The sequence below is a fragment of the Daucus carota genome, chromosome 7, assembly GCF_001625215.2.
Source record: "Daucus carota subsp. sativus chromosome 7, DH1 v3.0, whole genome shotgun sequence".
Classification (NCBI taxonomy): Eukaryota; Viridiplantae; Streptophyta; class Magnoliopsida; order Apiales; family Apiaceae; genus Daucus; species Daucus carota.
In genome coordinates, this window is record NC_030387.2 from 29,218,513 (window position 1) to 29,231,881 (window position 13,369).

The 13,369-nt window shown below is 31.1% G+C and overlaps 2 protein-coding genes across 2 annotated transcripts; one reads left to right on the plus strand and one right to left on the minus strand.

The window, feature by feature from the left end:
- Positions 1-1,124: 1,124 nt before the first annotated feature.
- LOC108195257 (pre-mRNA cleavage factor Im 25 kDa subunit 2) lies at positions 1,125-8,337 on the minus strand. The gene is made up of 7 exons (XM_017362210.2): positions 8,133-8,337; positions 7,583-7,628; positions 5,765-5,858; positions 5,608-5,681; positions 1,923-2,009; positions 1,685-1,795; positions 1,125-1,358 (listed from the first exon to the last, which is right to left on the minus strand). The coding sequence occupies exons 1-7, from the start codon at positions 8,249-8,251 to the stop codon at positions 1,272-1,274; spliced, it is 618 nt and encodes a 205-aa protein (XP_017217699.1). The 5' UTR covers positions 8,252-8,337; the 3' UTR covers positions 1,125-1,271.
- Positions 8,338-11,649: 3,312 nt separating this feature from the next.
- On the plus strand, positions 11,650-13,369 carry LOC108194864 (LIM domain-containing protein PLIM2c). The gene is made up of 5 exons (XM_017361801.2): positions 11,650-11,963; positions 12,059-12,158; positions 12,297-12,319; positions 12,474-12,563; positions 12,823-13,369. The coding sequence occupies exons 1-5, from the start codon at positions 11,829-11,831 to the stop codon at positions 13,147-13,149; spliced, it is 675 nt and encodes a 224-aa protein (XP_017217290.1). The 5' UTR covers positions 11,650-11,828; the 3' UTR covers positions 13,150-13,369.

The following is a 13,369-nucleotide window of genomic DNA, read 5'->3' on the forward strand; positions in this document are numbered from 1 at the left end:
AATCATATTGGAAAGGATACATTTGTGAATTTTAGATAAATGAAAACAAATTATTTGGAAATGAAAATGAAGGATTGGGAGTTTGAGATATAAAATTTCGATTTTGTTGCTTTGCAAATTGTGTATTTTCCATACTAGCATTTTGAACTGATGGAAATATGGATTTGAATAGTGAACTGGAAAATTAAAATTTGAAGCTTGAGGATTAGAATTTGAATTTTGTGAATTTGGAGATTAAGAATTATTTGGATTCATAATTTGAATATAGAAAAATTTAAAAAGAGTGAGATAAAGAAAGATGGGCAATATAAATGAAAAAAATTTACGACTTATAACCTAAAACTATAACAGATAGAAATAAAACGTTACAAAAACAAAAATGTGTCTGTTCAGTTAGGCCATGCCCATCAACAAGGACAACTGCCCTTTTTTTTACCTCCTTCAACACACATGCCTAATTTTTCTCTGTCCAAATCCATGTCTATCTCCCCTAGGTGGGAAGTGGGCAACCGCGGAGCTGCTCTAGACATCTTGTGCCTTCTTTGCTCTATTCTTTGCATTCATAATAAGGTGATATAACACATTGTTTAATTGAAACAGTGAGTCATTGTTTTAGACACAACAAACTGATGAATTATAGTCATATATTATACTCTGGTAAAATTTGAAATTGATCAGTGACTGGACATAGACATCTTGACACCGATTAACCCTGCGCATTTTCAGTACACTGCTTCTAATAAGTAACCTAAGAATACATACAAAAGGAAAGGGTTTCACAGCCTATACATGGCATGATTTTACATGTCTTGGAAACATCATAATAGACTGCTAAAAAAACCGACTTCTTGACAAAACCATACTGAAGCTTACAGATGAACTATGGGACTGAGGGTGTTAAACTGTTAATCATCTTCACTTCTAGCTCACGCTATAATACAGGACAAACAACATTGGGGTTGACAAAACACTTGTCAGACAAAATAAGAAGACTTATAAAGTCTGTCAATTTGGCAAGCCTATCTTTAAATATTAAATAATATTGATCGAGATTAAAAAAAAAAAGGATAAACCACACACCTAAACGACTATTACCTAATAGGCACAGTAAGTTCTCTTCAAATTAAATTAAGTCTACCACGACAGTTAAAAGGCTGCCACAGTTTGGTTCTCTGTTGCAATAGCTTCAGAAGTTTTTTGTTTCAGCAGAACCAAACCAAAGTTCTGACAGAGCTTATAGTTAATATTGGATCAATGTTGGATCAAAGCAGCTATTTGTCATTTGTTTCATTGTTGATCATGTTGAACTGAAATCTTGAAAGCTGTTGGGGAATTGTAGAAATTACAGGTCCATATCTCTGCAGACAAATAAACAAAATTATGACAAGGAAAATGACTGAGAAATTATTTATATAGCGGAGCAACAAAGGTAGGTATATGATGGAAATGGCAGCTTTGATAGCCATAGTACTTCGAAAGACATCCTCACTAATTTAATATTCATTTATTCAAGCAAGTACTAATATTTTATAAACATATGTTTTTAAGCTTATCAATTTTAACGTTATTTTAAGCTAGTTAATTCAAATTTTTAGTCTACTTTCTTAACCTGCCAGACAGATCCATAGAAATATGGTAATCTAATAACTGCTACATGCCCCAGCACCGTGAATCATAACTATACCTGAACATTATCATACAGCTCAAACAGGGGAACAGCAAGGAGTTTCAAGTTTTTAGGAACAGCAAAGTACTCTTTTTCTGATAAGTGGATTAGGTAAAGCCTCTTGCACTCCTGAGGAGAAAGGATTTCCAGGTCAGTGAACCCACAAAAGAATTTTAATAGAAAACAAAGAAAACATACAGTAAGAGGAAAACTATGGAACTCCAATGAGCATATCATACATGATCTAATTCTTTACCTTGGGCTTTGAGATGTGTGGAGGGCAGTACGGGTACATTATAGTTTCAAAGTTTGGCCTCCACCACGTAGCTACGCATTCACCAATCTGCAAGAAAAAGGCTACACATTCACGAATACCATTGTGGCAATGTCTACTTAACTCCGCCAACACTGCCATAGTTCCATATGTCAATGAAGTAAAAGCAAACCTCTAAGCACAAATATATCTATATTGTAAGTTTATTCCTGAAAAAAACACGAGAAACTTAATTGAATCAGAGGCATATGACCCATTTCGACAGGATGACTTCTACACACAAAGCACGATGGCAACAATGAATAAGTAATTTGTGGTTGGTTGGAGTGAATTATAATTCAGCTCACAGTATTTCATTTCATTCCATTCTCTCAACCAAACAGAGCACAGCCAAAAGATTGTCCAAACTTGGGAACTAATATCTCATACTAATTAATATTAACTAGCTTGTGTCCATTGTAAAGCACGGTTAACTCTTAATATATTATATTTTCTGATATGGTATTACTTACTAGAATGACTTTTACGCACAAAGCACGACGAAAACAATGAATAACTGATTTATGTTTGGTCGGAGTGAATTATAACTTTGTTGACAGTATTTCATTTTATTCCATTCTCCCAACTAAACATAGCACAACCAAAAGATCGTCCAAACTTGGGTACTAATATGTAATATCTCATACTAAATATATTTACTAGATTATATCCCTTGCAAAGCACAAGTAACTCTTAATATATATATTATTTTTAAATTGGTATTTTTCTTTCAATAATTATTTAAACCCTATTCGATACTTTATGCGAAGTAGTATTATATATTTAATTTTACTAAATGCATACCTGAATTTTATTTTATATACATCTATACTATATTATTAAAACCGAAATGTTAAAAATTTAGGTCGGTTGGTATTTGGGTCGATTTACGGGCCTTTAACTTTAAAGCATATTTGAATAGGTCCATTATTATATTATAAGTAAAATACATTTGAACATTGTAATTTAAATACATCTCTTGAGCCTATTTATTCTTCATATATTTTGATGGATACAATTATTTAAGACTTATCTTAATTTAATGGGTCTAATCTTATAATTAAAATACATTTAAACATTTTCATATGTACATCTCTTGGACTTATCAATTTTTAAATCTATTTTCACAGGTTCAAAGACTGATTTTAACAAATTTAACAAAAACATATAAAATTTAAATAAACTCATTTATTTGGACTTATTCTAGAGGGGAAAAAAAATAAAATCAATAAAACATATAAATAACAGAGTATATATAAAAAAATTGGTCATGCATCGCGCAAGGTTGAAGCTAGTATATATTATAAAAGTATTAGGATATTATTTTTGAATATTTCATTTACTTGTATTATATTTTAAAAACATCTATATTACAAAATATTAGAGTACTACAACTAAATACTTTATATCTATTCATATTTTCATTTTTATTAGATATAAGTAACTTATACTATTGTTTAATTTAATAATTTATAAATATTTATTTCTTATATTAAATTTTTTGTCACAATTCCTTATATTAATATTCAATTTCCTTTCTTTTACCAAAAATTTTACATGACTTTTTTGGTAGTTGCCAGAGATCGAACCTTAGTCATTTCACTAATAATAACATTAAATAGTGAAAATTTTTGCCCCTGATGACTAAGCGACCAACCACATTAACTACCGTATAGTTAGGGAAATATTATTTCCAGAGCAATTTTTTAGTTTTTTTAATTTCGTGAACAATTTGTATTAAACTTGCATAATTCATGTGCATGCAAGGCAATTGCCATACAAATTGCTCTGGAATTAAATTTCCATATAAATAGATGCCTATCAAAAGCTATATGTAGTATCTAACTACAACGATAATTTATATAATATCTGTACTATACTATAAAAAGCCAACATAGGTTTAATTTGTAGTCGTACAAAATTTTGGTTAGATTTTTTTGGTTTAGGCATGTTTTATTGACTTACCCATTTTACCCCTACTAAAAATATAAAGAATACAACTAACAATCAATCTCTTATTAGATTCCAAGACTTGGTAATTCAAATCTTAGTTTTACCAACAGCAGCAAAGAATATCACGGGATCCAAGTATCAGTCTCCCTCTCCATCACACATACACTCAGCATTCGCAGCTTCACATAAAATACAGTACAAAGAGTCAAAGATGTAAACTTAATAGTTTTTTGAGTTTCAATTGTTGTTTTTTGAGTTTTAATACATTATCCTTAATATAATTCTTTTTAACTCTAATTTATTATACAACAAATATCTTTTTTCATACGTACGAAGATATATACGAAATATGAAAAATCTGATTTAAAATTAATTGAACAATATATTAACACATATTAATAACAGAAAAATATTCATAAATAGATAATAAATTGTAAAAGTTAAATTTTTATGAGAAAATATAATTACTTGGTTAATATAATTTAATTAAAATTCAATTTATTAATACTCCCTCCGTCCCTTTTTATCTGTCCATTTTGGAAAAAAAACACATACCAAGGAATAATTGATTGTATGAACTTTTTCATTAAATACCTCTAATTAATATCTTGAAAATGGTGGAATACCCCTACTTTATGTCTTGAAAACATGAATTCAACCAAGTTTTAAATAAGTCAAGCCTTGAAAATTGAAATTATGGAGATATATTTGAAAAACTATCATTAAATTAGTTTTGAAAGTATAAATGGACAGATAAATAGGGACAAATTTTTACTTCCAAAGTGGACAGATAAATAGGGACGGAGGGAGTACTAAAATACTAATAAAATGATGTTAAAATTTAAATTTATAAATAATTAATTACGAACTATGTACCCGCCCGTGCTTCGCACGAGTTAAAGGCTAGTATAATTAATAATATAATATATATAACATTATGTATAACATATAACATACATGACAGATATAATGTGTTATTTTCTGAATCAAATTACAAGTAAAATAAATGGAATTACAGGTATCGTAAAGTACAAAGGTGTCATGTTTAGTTAATTAGTTGGTATTAAAAATAAGCTTTATTCATGTGTAAAACCCTCACCTTTGGGAACTGATTCTGTACTCCGAACTTGCCTCTTATAGAAGTAGCAGACTTGCAAATTCAAATATGTATATAACTAGAGTGGAGGTTTCCGAATTCCGACACATCTACTCAAACCGTATCTTCCTTTACATTTTCTCTAAGTCACAGACATGACACTAGGCATTGTGTTGAACTTATTTATATTGGATTCAACATGTATACTTTCTTGCTTTATTAGTATTATTTTAATTATTTGTGGAGTCTGTAGTTCTAAGGTATTTTACACCGGACAAAAGGATGACCAAATATCAAGCACCGGTTTCAGTAATTAGACTGAGAAATTGAGGGTTTAACAAGCAGCTTTAAAACAATTTCTTATCGTAACAAATTGCATGAATTAGTTCTTTAAAAATGGAAGTAGTTGCCATATTTCAGTAAGAAATCTCCATGAACGAGCTTATTTCGCTCACAATAGACTTTTGCTTTTTTAGCACAAACAAACTATAAAGTAGCATTATCAACCATGGGGGATTTTGTGAAGTTTTCATAAAGAAGTTGCGATATATTTGGTAGTGTAACAGAGAAAGAGCAAACCTGCCAGTTTGGCTGTAGATTTGAAGAGTTTGCAGCCAATTTGCTAGATAATTTCCTTTTCAGCCCTTCGATTTCTGCAGCAAAGGATATTTTAAATTCTATATACATACAGAAAGAGACAGAGATAAAGATCTGATTATCCAAAAATTATTAATACCATTTTCTCCAGGCTTTAAACGACCGCCAGGAAGTTTACAGAAGGTATTGCCTATTTGCAGAAGAAGAATATGGGGATGGTTATGCTCTTGTACCTGCAAAAGCAGCAAAAGCCTTTCACTTAACAGTATCTATCATCAGTTCATCACTGAGAAACACATAACGATATAACACTAGAATACTGTTCTACTTATATAACTGCACAAATTGTGAAGATTCTACCTTGCAGAAAGGTTTTAGGCTAGCAATTACATTGTAAATAACTGCAGTCTTGTCTTAAAGACCACAACTAAAACATTCTACTCGTCTCAGGCTGGATGCACCTAGTAATTTGCATATTTAGCCATATACTTTTGCTTTGCAACTAAACCAAAATGATGTTTGCATTTTGGAGGTTTATTGGGTGTCTTTGTTTTGCTAAAACGGCATAATATGACACACAACAGGCTTACTATCCACATGGAGGATTTACTTCTATTGTAGGTAATGTATTTGGGTTCAAAGCCCTGCGCGCTCTACGTCTGGAAGATCTGCGAATTCCCGTTGCTTATGTTAAAACTTTCCAAGGACCGCCTCATGGCATCCAAGTTGAGAGAGATAAATTGAACAAGTATGGTCGTCCCCTGTTGGGATGTACTATTTAACCTAAATTTGGGATTATCCGCTAAAAACTACGGTAGAGCGGTTTATGAATGTCTCCGCGGTGGACTTGATTTTACCAAAGACGATGAGAATGTGAACTCTAAACCATTTCTGCGTTGGAGAGATCGTTGGGTTTAATAAAATTAAGAACCCGAGCAATTAAGAATAATTCTTTTTACATCTGGTCAACTTAATTTTTCCAACTGAGACAGACAAAGCAATTGGCTTTATAACAAAAGCAACTTAATATTGTAATTTGTAATAGACATTTTACCTACTGCTCCCAATATAAGGCCCTATTGATATTAAGATTACATGAAATCAGCTTTTGTGGGAATTGTTTAAAGCTGTCCTAGATCAGCTCCAATAGTCTAAAGACATAAAATCAGGCTTAGTAAGTTAATTTTGATTGTTGATGTAACATATCAAGACCACAGTGATAAATGAATAGGTGAACAATTAAAAAGATCAAGCTATAATAAATATCCAAAGGTGGAAGCTTAATTTAAGAACATGCGAATAGCAGACATGACATATGAGCATGAGAAGTGTCTTTAAATTTAACAAGTTACCTTGGTCTTTCAACTTACACTAAAGAGCTAGAACTAACAAAATCTTTCAAATTAAAGATCAAGAAAATAACCAGCACTCATCCATTTCTCACTCACACATCAAGAACTGGTTAAAATCTGTACACACGCATATATAAAGTTTAGCAGCAGAATCCAGTTCTGCTATAGCCTATATATATATGTACTTTCGAACATAAACGAGCATTGATATCCTGCTAACTATTATCTATTTGTATCCAATCCTGTTATTTATGAGAATACACAAACTCCTGACATCTTGGTTGAGAGAGGAGACAATTTGCCATTTACAATTGGATCACATCCCTATTGACCAAAAAATTAAAATAAACAATCGAAGACCTGTGTATCTTCAATATCTTTCAGCATACAAACCAGTTAAAGTTTGCAGCCAGACATTCAGCCTATAATAAACATATATCTCCCAAAACGCGCTTAAGTTAAACCAAGCCACGTAATTTATGCAATAAAAATTGAGCAAAGAAATTTATTCATATACAGCCTCTCAAGTTAAACTCATTACATAACCGTAATCACAAACTACTAAAAAACAACTTCAACACATGAAATAATTAATTTACACTGACCAGTAATATCCCCTCAACCGAAGTCCTCATTCCTTCCTTCACATAGCTGCACATCCAAACAAACACAATGCAATAAATAATCAAAATGAAACAACAGGTCATAAATATCAATTCAAATAAAAAAGTACTCCTACTAATCTTTACAACCAGATATGCAAAAATTAAAACTTCACATCAGCTACACTGCCAGAGTTCAAAACACCATTATAGCCATAACACAATCACCGGAAAGGGTTTTCACCTCTGACAAACACTAACGAAACCCAACATAGTTCTTTGACGAATTTAAGTAAATAACAATTAAAAAAAAAAAAGCATTAATCTTTACAACAACAGATGTAAAAATCAAGACTTTACCTCAGCTACACTGCCAAAATTCAAAACCCAAAATCAATAATGGCACAATCACTGAAAAGGGTTTTCACTTGGACAAAAAATAAGGCACCCCACATAGTTATTGAATGAATTCAACTAAGTTTCATCAAAAAAATTCTTGAAAAACAAGTATAAAAAAGCTGCAAAACCAAGAAGGAAGAGAGTGTAAAGTTACTTGGTTTTCATACGGGCAAGACGATCAGCAACAGAAGTATCTTTCTCAATCTTGGCTTCTTTGCTACCGAAAGTGTAGCTTGAGAGTGGGTACGTGTTTACTGCCGGCGACATCACCATTTTCGCCTTGCCGTCTCTCAATTTGCATAAACCCTCCGGTTGTATGTATATAAAACTCGGACCCTCAATGAAACTTCGAACGTCGTCGTTTGTCCTATTGGTTTTTGGGCGGTCTCCTGAGCTCGATTTAAATTGAAAAGGTAGATTTTTTTTATTGTAGATTAATTTTGCTTTTTTTTTACTGATTTATTGAAAAATTATCGTTAAGTTTTAATTAATCATTAAAAAAAATATTAATTTATTGATTATACTTCGATTTGACTAAAAATTTCTGATTTATTGAAAAGGTTTAATTTAAATTGATCAATTGATCAACACCAATTTTCAATATGTACGATCGTATTTTCTTTATCGTACGACTGAGTTAACCATCAACAAGATGAACTTGTTGTTTTAAACATTTTTTTTGGTTAATTATCAAGTTGGTCACTGAAGTGGGCTTAATGTATCAAGTTGGTCACTGAACTCAGAACGGTATCAAGATGGTCACTAAAGTCACCAAAAATATCAAACAAAGTACCTTGGAATATGAGTTCAAATAGTAAAAATATTATTTATAAAATTTTACACATTATTTTTAAATGTTACCACAACCAACTAAAAGCTTATGACTTCTAGTATTTAAAATAATATATTTATATTTTATCAAGTTTATTTATTATTTATAATTTATTATATAGTTATTTTTTTGTTTTAATTAAAAATAAATAATGAATAAACTTGATAAAATCTAAATATATTATCATATATATTAGAAGTCATAACTTTTTACTTGGTTTTGGTAACATTCAAAAATAATATGTAAAACTTTATAAATAATATTTTTTTCTGCTTGAACTTATATTTCATGGTACTTGTTTGATATTTTTGGTGACTTCAGTGACCATCTTGATACCGTTTTGAGTTCAGTGACCAATTTGATACATTAAGCCCACTTCAGTGACCAACTTGATAATTAACCCCATTTTTTTTTAAGGTCTACATACACGTAGATGAATTGTATCAAAATACAATAAACCGCATCCGGGATAAATTTCTTTCAAAAAAGTTTATCATCTAACCGAAAGTCATGCGAGCACAACTCCGGACGCATAGACAATAAAACTTAAATGAATGAGAAAAGAATACCCGTGAACCTCGCTTCCAAAAGTATCCTGAAAAAACAAACCAAACAAAACATAAATCAATATACAAGTAAATTATATATATATATATATATATATATATATATATATATATATATATATATATATAATTAATGTAAAAAGGATAGAATCTAATAAAACACAAGAACGAAAAAATATATATGTATATATATAAAAAGAGGAAATAAAATAAAGTAGAAATATTAATTACACTACATAATAATATAATTTAACAAAGGAATAAAAATAGAGTTTAAAACATAATTAAGAATGCTTTCAAAAAAACATAATTAAGAATATTATATATATAATGACCATAAAATGGTGACACAAGCCATAAAAATGGCACTGAAAGCCATTAACGGCACAATAAAGTCATCAATGACCCCCATAAATAGTACTAAATATTCATAAAGAGTATTTATCTGATTACAATCACAATTTAAAACGTAAATATTATAATTAAAGCTAATAAAGACAAATAATGAATAGTCAATAAAAAAGATCCCGTAATTAAAGCCAACCTAATTTAAAATTAAAATGTTACCTAAAAATCAAACAATCACAATAAATTACGGATTCAAAAATGTAACGGTTACGGCCAACTTTGACTCAGTGCAAAACTCAACGACTCGGGGTTGTGATTCAGTACAAAACTCAACGACTCGATTACATGCAGAACAACGAAACTCGGACGACGAACTCAGCAATTGCAGAAACACAAATACAACAATTTACTAAACATAATCTAAATACAGATTTTTTTTGAAAATCAATACTAAAACCCACAAGCCACAACTAAACAAACCCGCGACGAAACACAACTCAGTAGCAGCTCGGCAACAACACAATAGAACTCAAAATCATACAAACAAAGTTGAAGCACAACCCAAGTACATCACAGAACTTAAAACACTTTGAATGCAGTAGTCGAAAACTCGTACAAATCAAAGGACAAATCAAGATTTACAAAGAAAAGGATGTCAAGATCGTACCTTTAGGATTATAAACGTTTCTTTTCAAGTAATAAAATAAAAGTACTAGAGAAAGCAGGTGATGAAGTAAGGTAGGGAAGTAGGATTCCGGCGATGTAGTTCTGGAGCCAGCCGAGATCAACAAGAGAAGCATCCCACAAAACAACCCACGCACAATCTTCAAATTAAGATTTTTATTCGCAAAATGGACAAAAAGACGAACAAAAATCAGCGAATGATAACAATAGAGATCATATTAACACCGATTTGAATGGATCATCGATTCGATTGATGATTCGATTGAGTCGATGAATTCGAAGAGAGATTTGAGATCTGGCTAGGAGAGATTGGCGCTTGTACGGACGATGCCGCCACTTCACTGTGAATTCTGAAATCAATTGATTTACGTTATGTACCAGACCAAATATTCCGACCTCTTTAACATTTTATTTTAATCAAACTAAATGATACAATTCAATCTCCTGAATTTCAATTGGGATTTTCTCATCGACTATATCCAACTAAAAGTATTGAATCTTTAATATCCGATTTTTTGATCAAATTCAGACTAAAAATTTGAATAACCCGATTCAAATTTCTATGTTCAATTCTACTCATGTCTATGCTTCATTATTTTTTATAAAAACGGAATAGTACTTGATCGTTTTTGTGATTGATCGGATTTTAAATATTCAATCATAAAAGTAATTAATTATACCGATTAATTGAGTGATCATTCCCACCTATTCACCCTTGCATATTAAAAATTAAAATATGAAATTTAAAATAGTTTTTTTGAATATAAGTTTGAAATGAACTAAATTTATATTATATATTTTATAATTAAAAAGCGGAATGAATAAAAACTTACATTTTTCAAATATTATTATTCAATAAAATTCATTCACATATTTTATTTTATTTATTTATTAAACCAATCAAACAGTCGAAATATTGGCATATCGGTTTGAGTCAAGAATGATTAGCTTAACACGCACTTTTTCTCATCCGGTCTAGTTCCCCAACTAATTTCAGATTCAAAAACAAGATATGAAATAACCATCAAGACATAAAGCTCATTTGTCTCCCTTTGTTTTCTTGACCTCTAATCCTTTAAATAGAACAAGTCAAAAACATTGATCAACCTTTTTTTACTCATCCACAATTTACTGCATCAACATTCCATTTTTACCTTTACTATAATCCTGTAATGATTCCGAAATCATTGGTGCAACGCAAAATAACTTGATATCAATCAGAAAATGATAAATTTTTCATCATCTGTAATATAAATCTGTTCAGTTTTGAACTCAAGAAAGACTTTTTGGTAGTATCATCTGCAGAAAGATACTACATAATCATCATTTTAATAAAATTTGCCGCTAAGTAATTCAGTTTCTTTCCCCCTCAATAACAAAGAGAGATTTTATCTAACTTTTATATTTGGAATAAGAAAACATGTCGTTCACAGGAACTACGGATAAATGCAAGGCTTGTGACAAGACCGTGTATTTTATGGATTTGTTAACCGTCGATGGATTGACATATCACAAATCCTGCTTCAAATGCAGCCATTGCAAAGGAACTCTTGCGGTAAAGAGTTTGTTATTCTCATAAAAGATTCTATACATTACGTATGTCTATTTATTATTTATCAGTGGCTTAACGGAGATCAATGTTCTTGGCAGATCAGCAGCTACTCATCAATGGATGGCACTCTTTACTGCAAGCCTCATTTTGAACAGCTTTTCAAGGAATCTGGAAATTTCAGCAAGAATTTCCATTCAAGTGAGAGCTCCCCTCTGTGTACAATTGATTAGTACAGTTTCTTAGATTTTTGGTTAAAAGTTCATTTATTGTTTAAATATGTTTTGGTTATTCACTAACCGCTTTTATTTTTGTTGTGATGATCACTGATCCGGACAGCCAAAGAAAAAGAAAATGCAGTAGTATGTTCCAATCTATGATTCATCTATATGTACATTCAGTTCTGTTCACTTTACATTGAAGTGGAGATTTTTTGGAAAAAAAAAACTATTTATATATGAAACATGAAATTTTTTAGGATTGTTATAGAACAATAATTTTTCTTTAAATATGCAGGCACATGCTCCAAGCAAGCTTTCTTCCTTGTTCACTGGAACCCAAGATAAATGTGCCGCTTGTCAGAAAACTGTTTATCCACTTGAGAAGGTTTGTGACTTGTGATTAATTTCACATACCTATATAATTTCACATACCTATGTAGACGGCTGTCTAGGAAAGAGTTCTCCATATGTTTTTTCCCACAGGATTTCTTCATAAAATTTTGGAGTGAAAAATGAAAATTAGAAAGTTAAAAGGTGTCCCTGAATTTATTTTGTGGCCTGAAAATCGTGAACTTTGAATTTATGTATGATAAAATCTGTAATTATAAACATATGTATTGATGAGTGTTACCAATATAAATCAGATTACAATGGAGGGAGAATCATACCATAAGCCATGTTTCAAGTGTGCTCGTGGAGGGTGTCCTCTTACACATTCATCTTATGCTGCTCTTGATGGGGTTCTGTATTGTAAACACCACTTTGCTCAACTCTTCCTGGAGAAGGGAAATTACCATCATGTTCTCGAGGCTGCCAAGTTTAAAAATGGAGCAGCGGCTGTGGACCATACAGCAGACCATGCAGAAGGGGCGCCAGAGGAAAAGGCAGAAGGCACCTCTGAGGAAAATGCAGAAGATAAGCCGGAAGAAGAAGCAGAGAGTACTGAGGATCAGCCACCAGAGGACTCCTAAATCGCGACATTGCATGAGTGCTTGCATTCACCGTATATAACTGGTTAAACTGATTTCTTGTTATAACATTTGTCATTATTATGTACCCTTTATTTCATTATTTTGGACTTATATATGCATATGTATATCAAACATGATTTCCTATGCATGCTACTTTGTACAAAATGAATGCAAAGATACATTGTATTTTGCTTTTACTTAATCATGCATTGCTATTATG

Coding starts and splice junctions, on each gene's coding strand:
- LOC108195257 (XM_017362210.2), bottom strand. CDS start 8,251: ATGGTGATGTCGCCGGCAGTAAACACGTACCCACTCTCAAGCTACACT. Junction 7,629..8,132: donor CTTGCCCGTATGAAAACCAA/GTAACTTTACAC, acceptor TTGGATGTGCAG/CTATGTGAAGGAAGGAATGA. Junction 5,682..5,764: donor TTTAAAGCCTGGAGAAAATG/GTATTAATAATT, acceptor CCTTTGCTGCAG/AAATCGAAGGGCTGAAAAGG.
- LOC108194864 (XM_017361801.2), top strand. CDS start 11,829: ATGTCGTTCACAGGAACTACGGATAAATGCAAGGCTTGTGACAAGACC. Junction 12,159..12,296: donor CAGCAAGAATTTCCATTCAA/GTGAGAGCTCCC, acceptor TGATCCGGACAG/CCAAAGAAAAAGAAAATGCA. Junction 12,564..12,822: donor CTGTTTATCCACTTGAGAAG/GTTTGTGACTTG, acceptor AATATAAATCAG/ATTACAATGGAGGGAGAATC.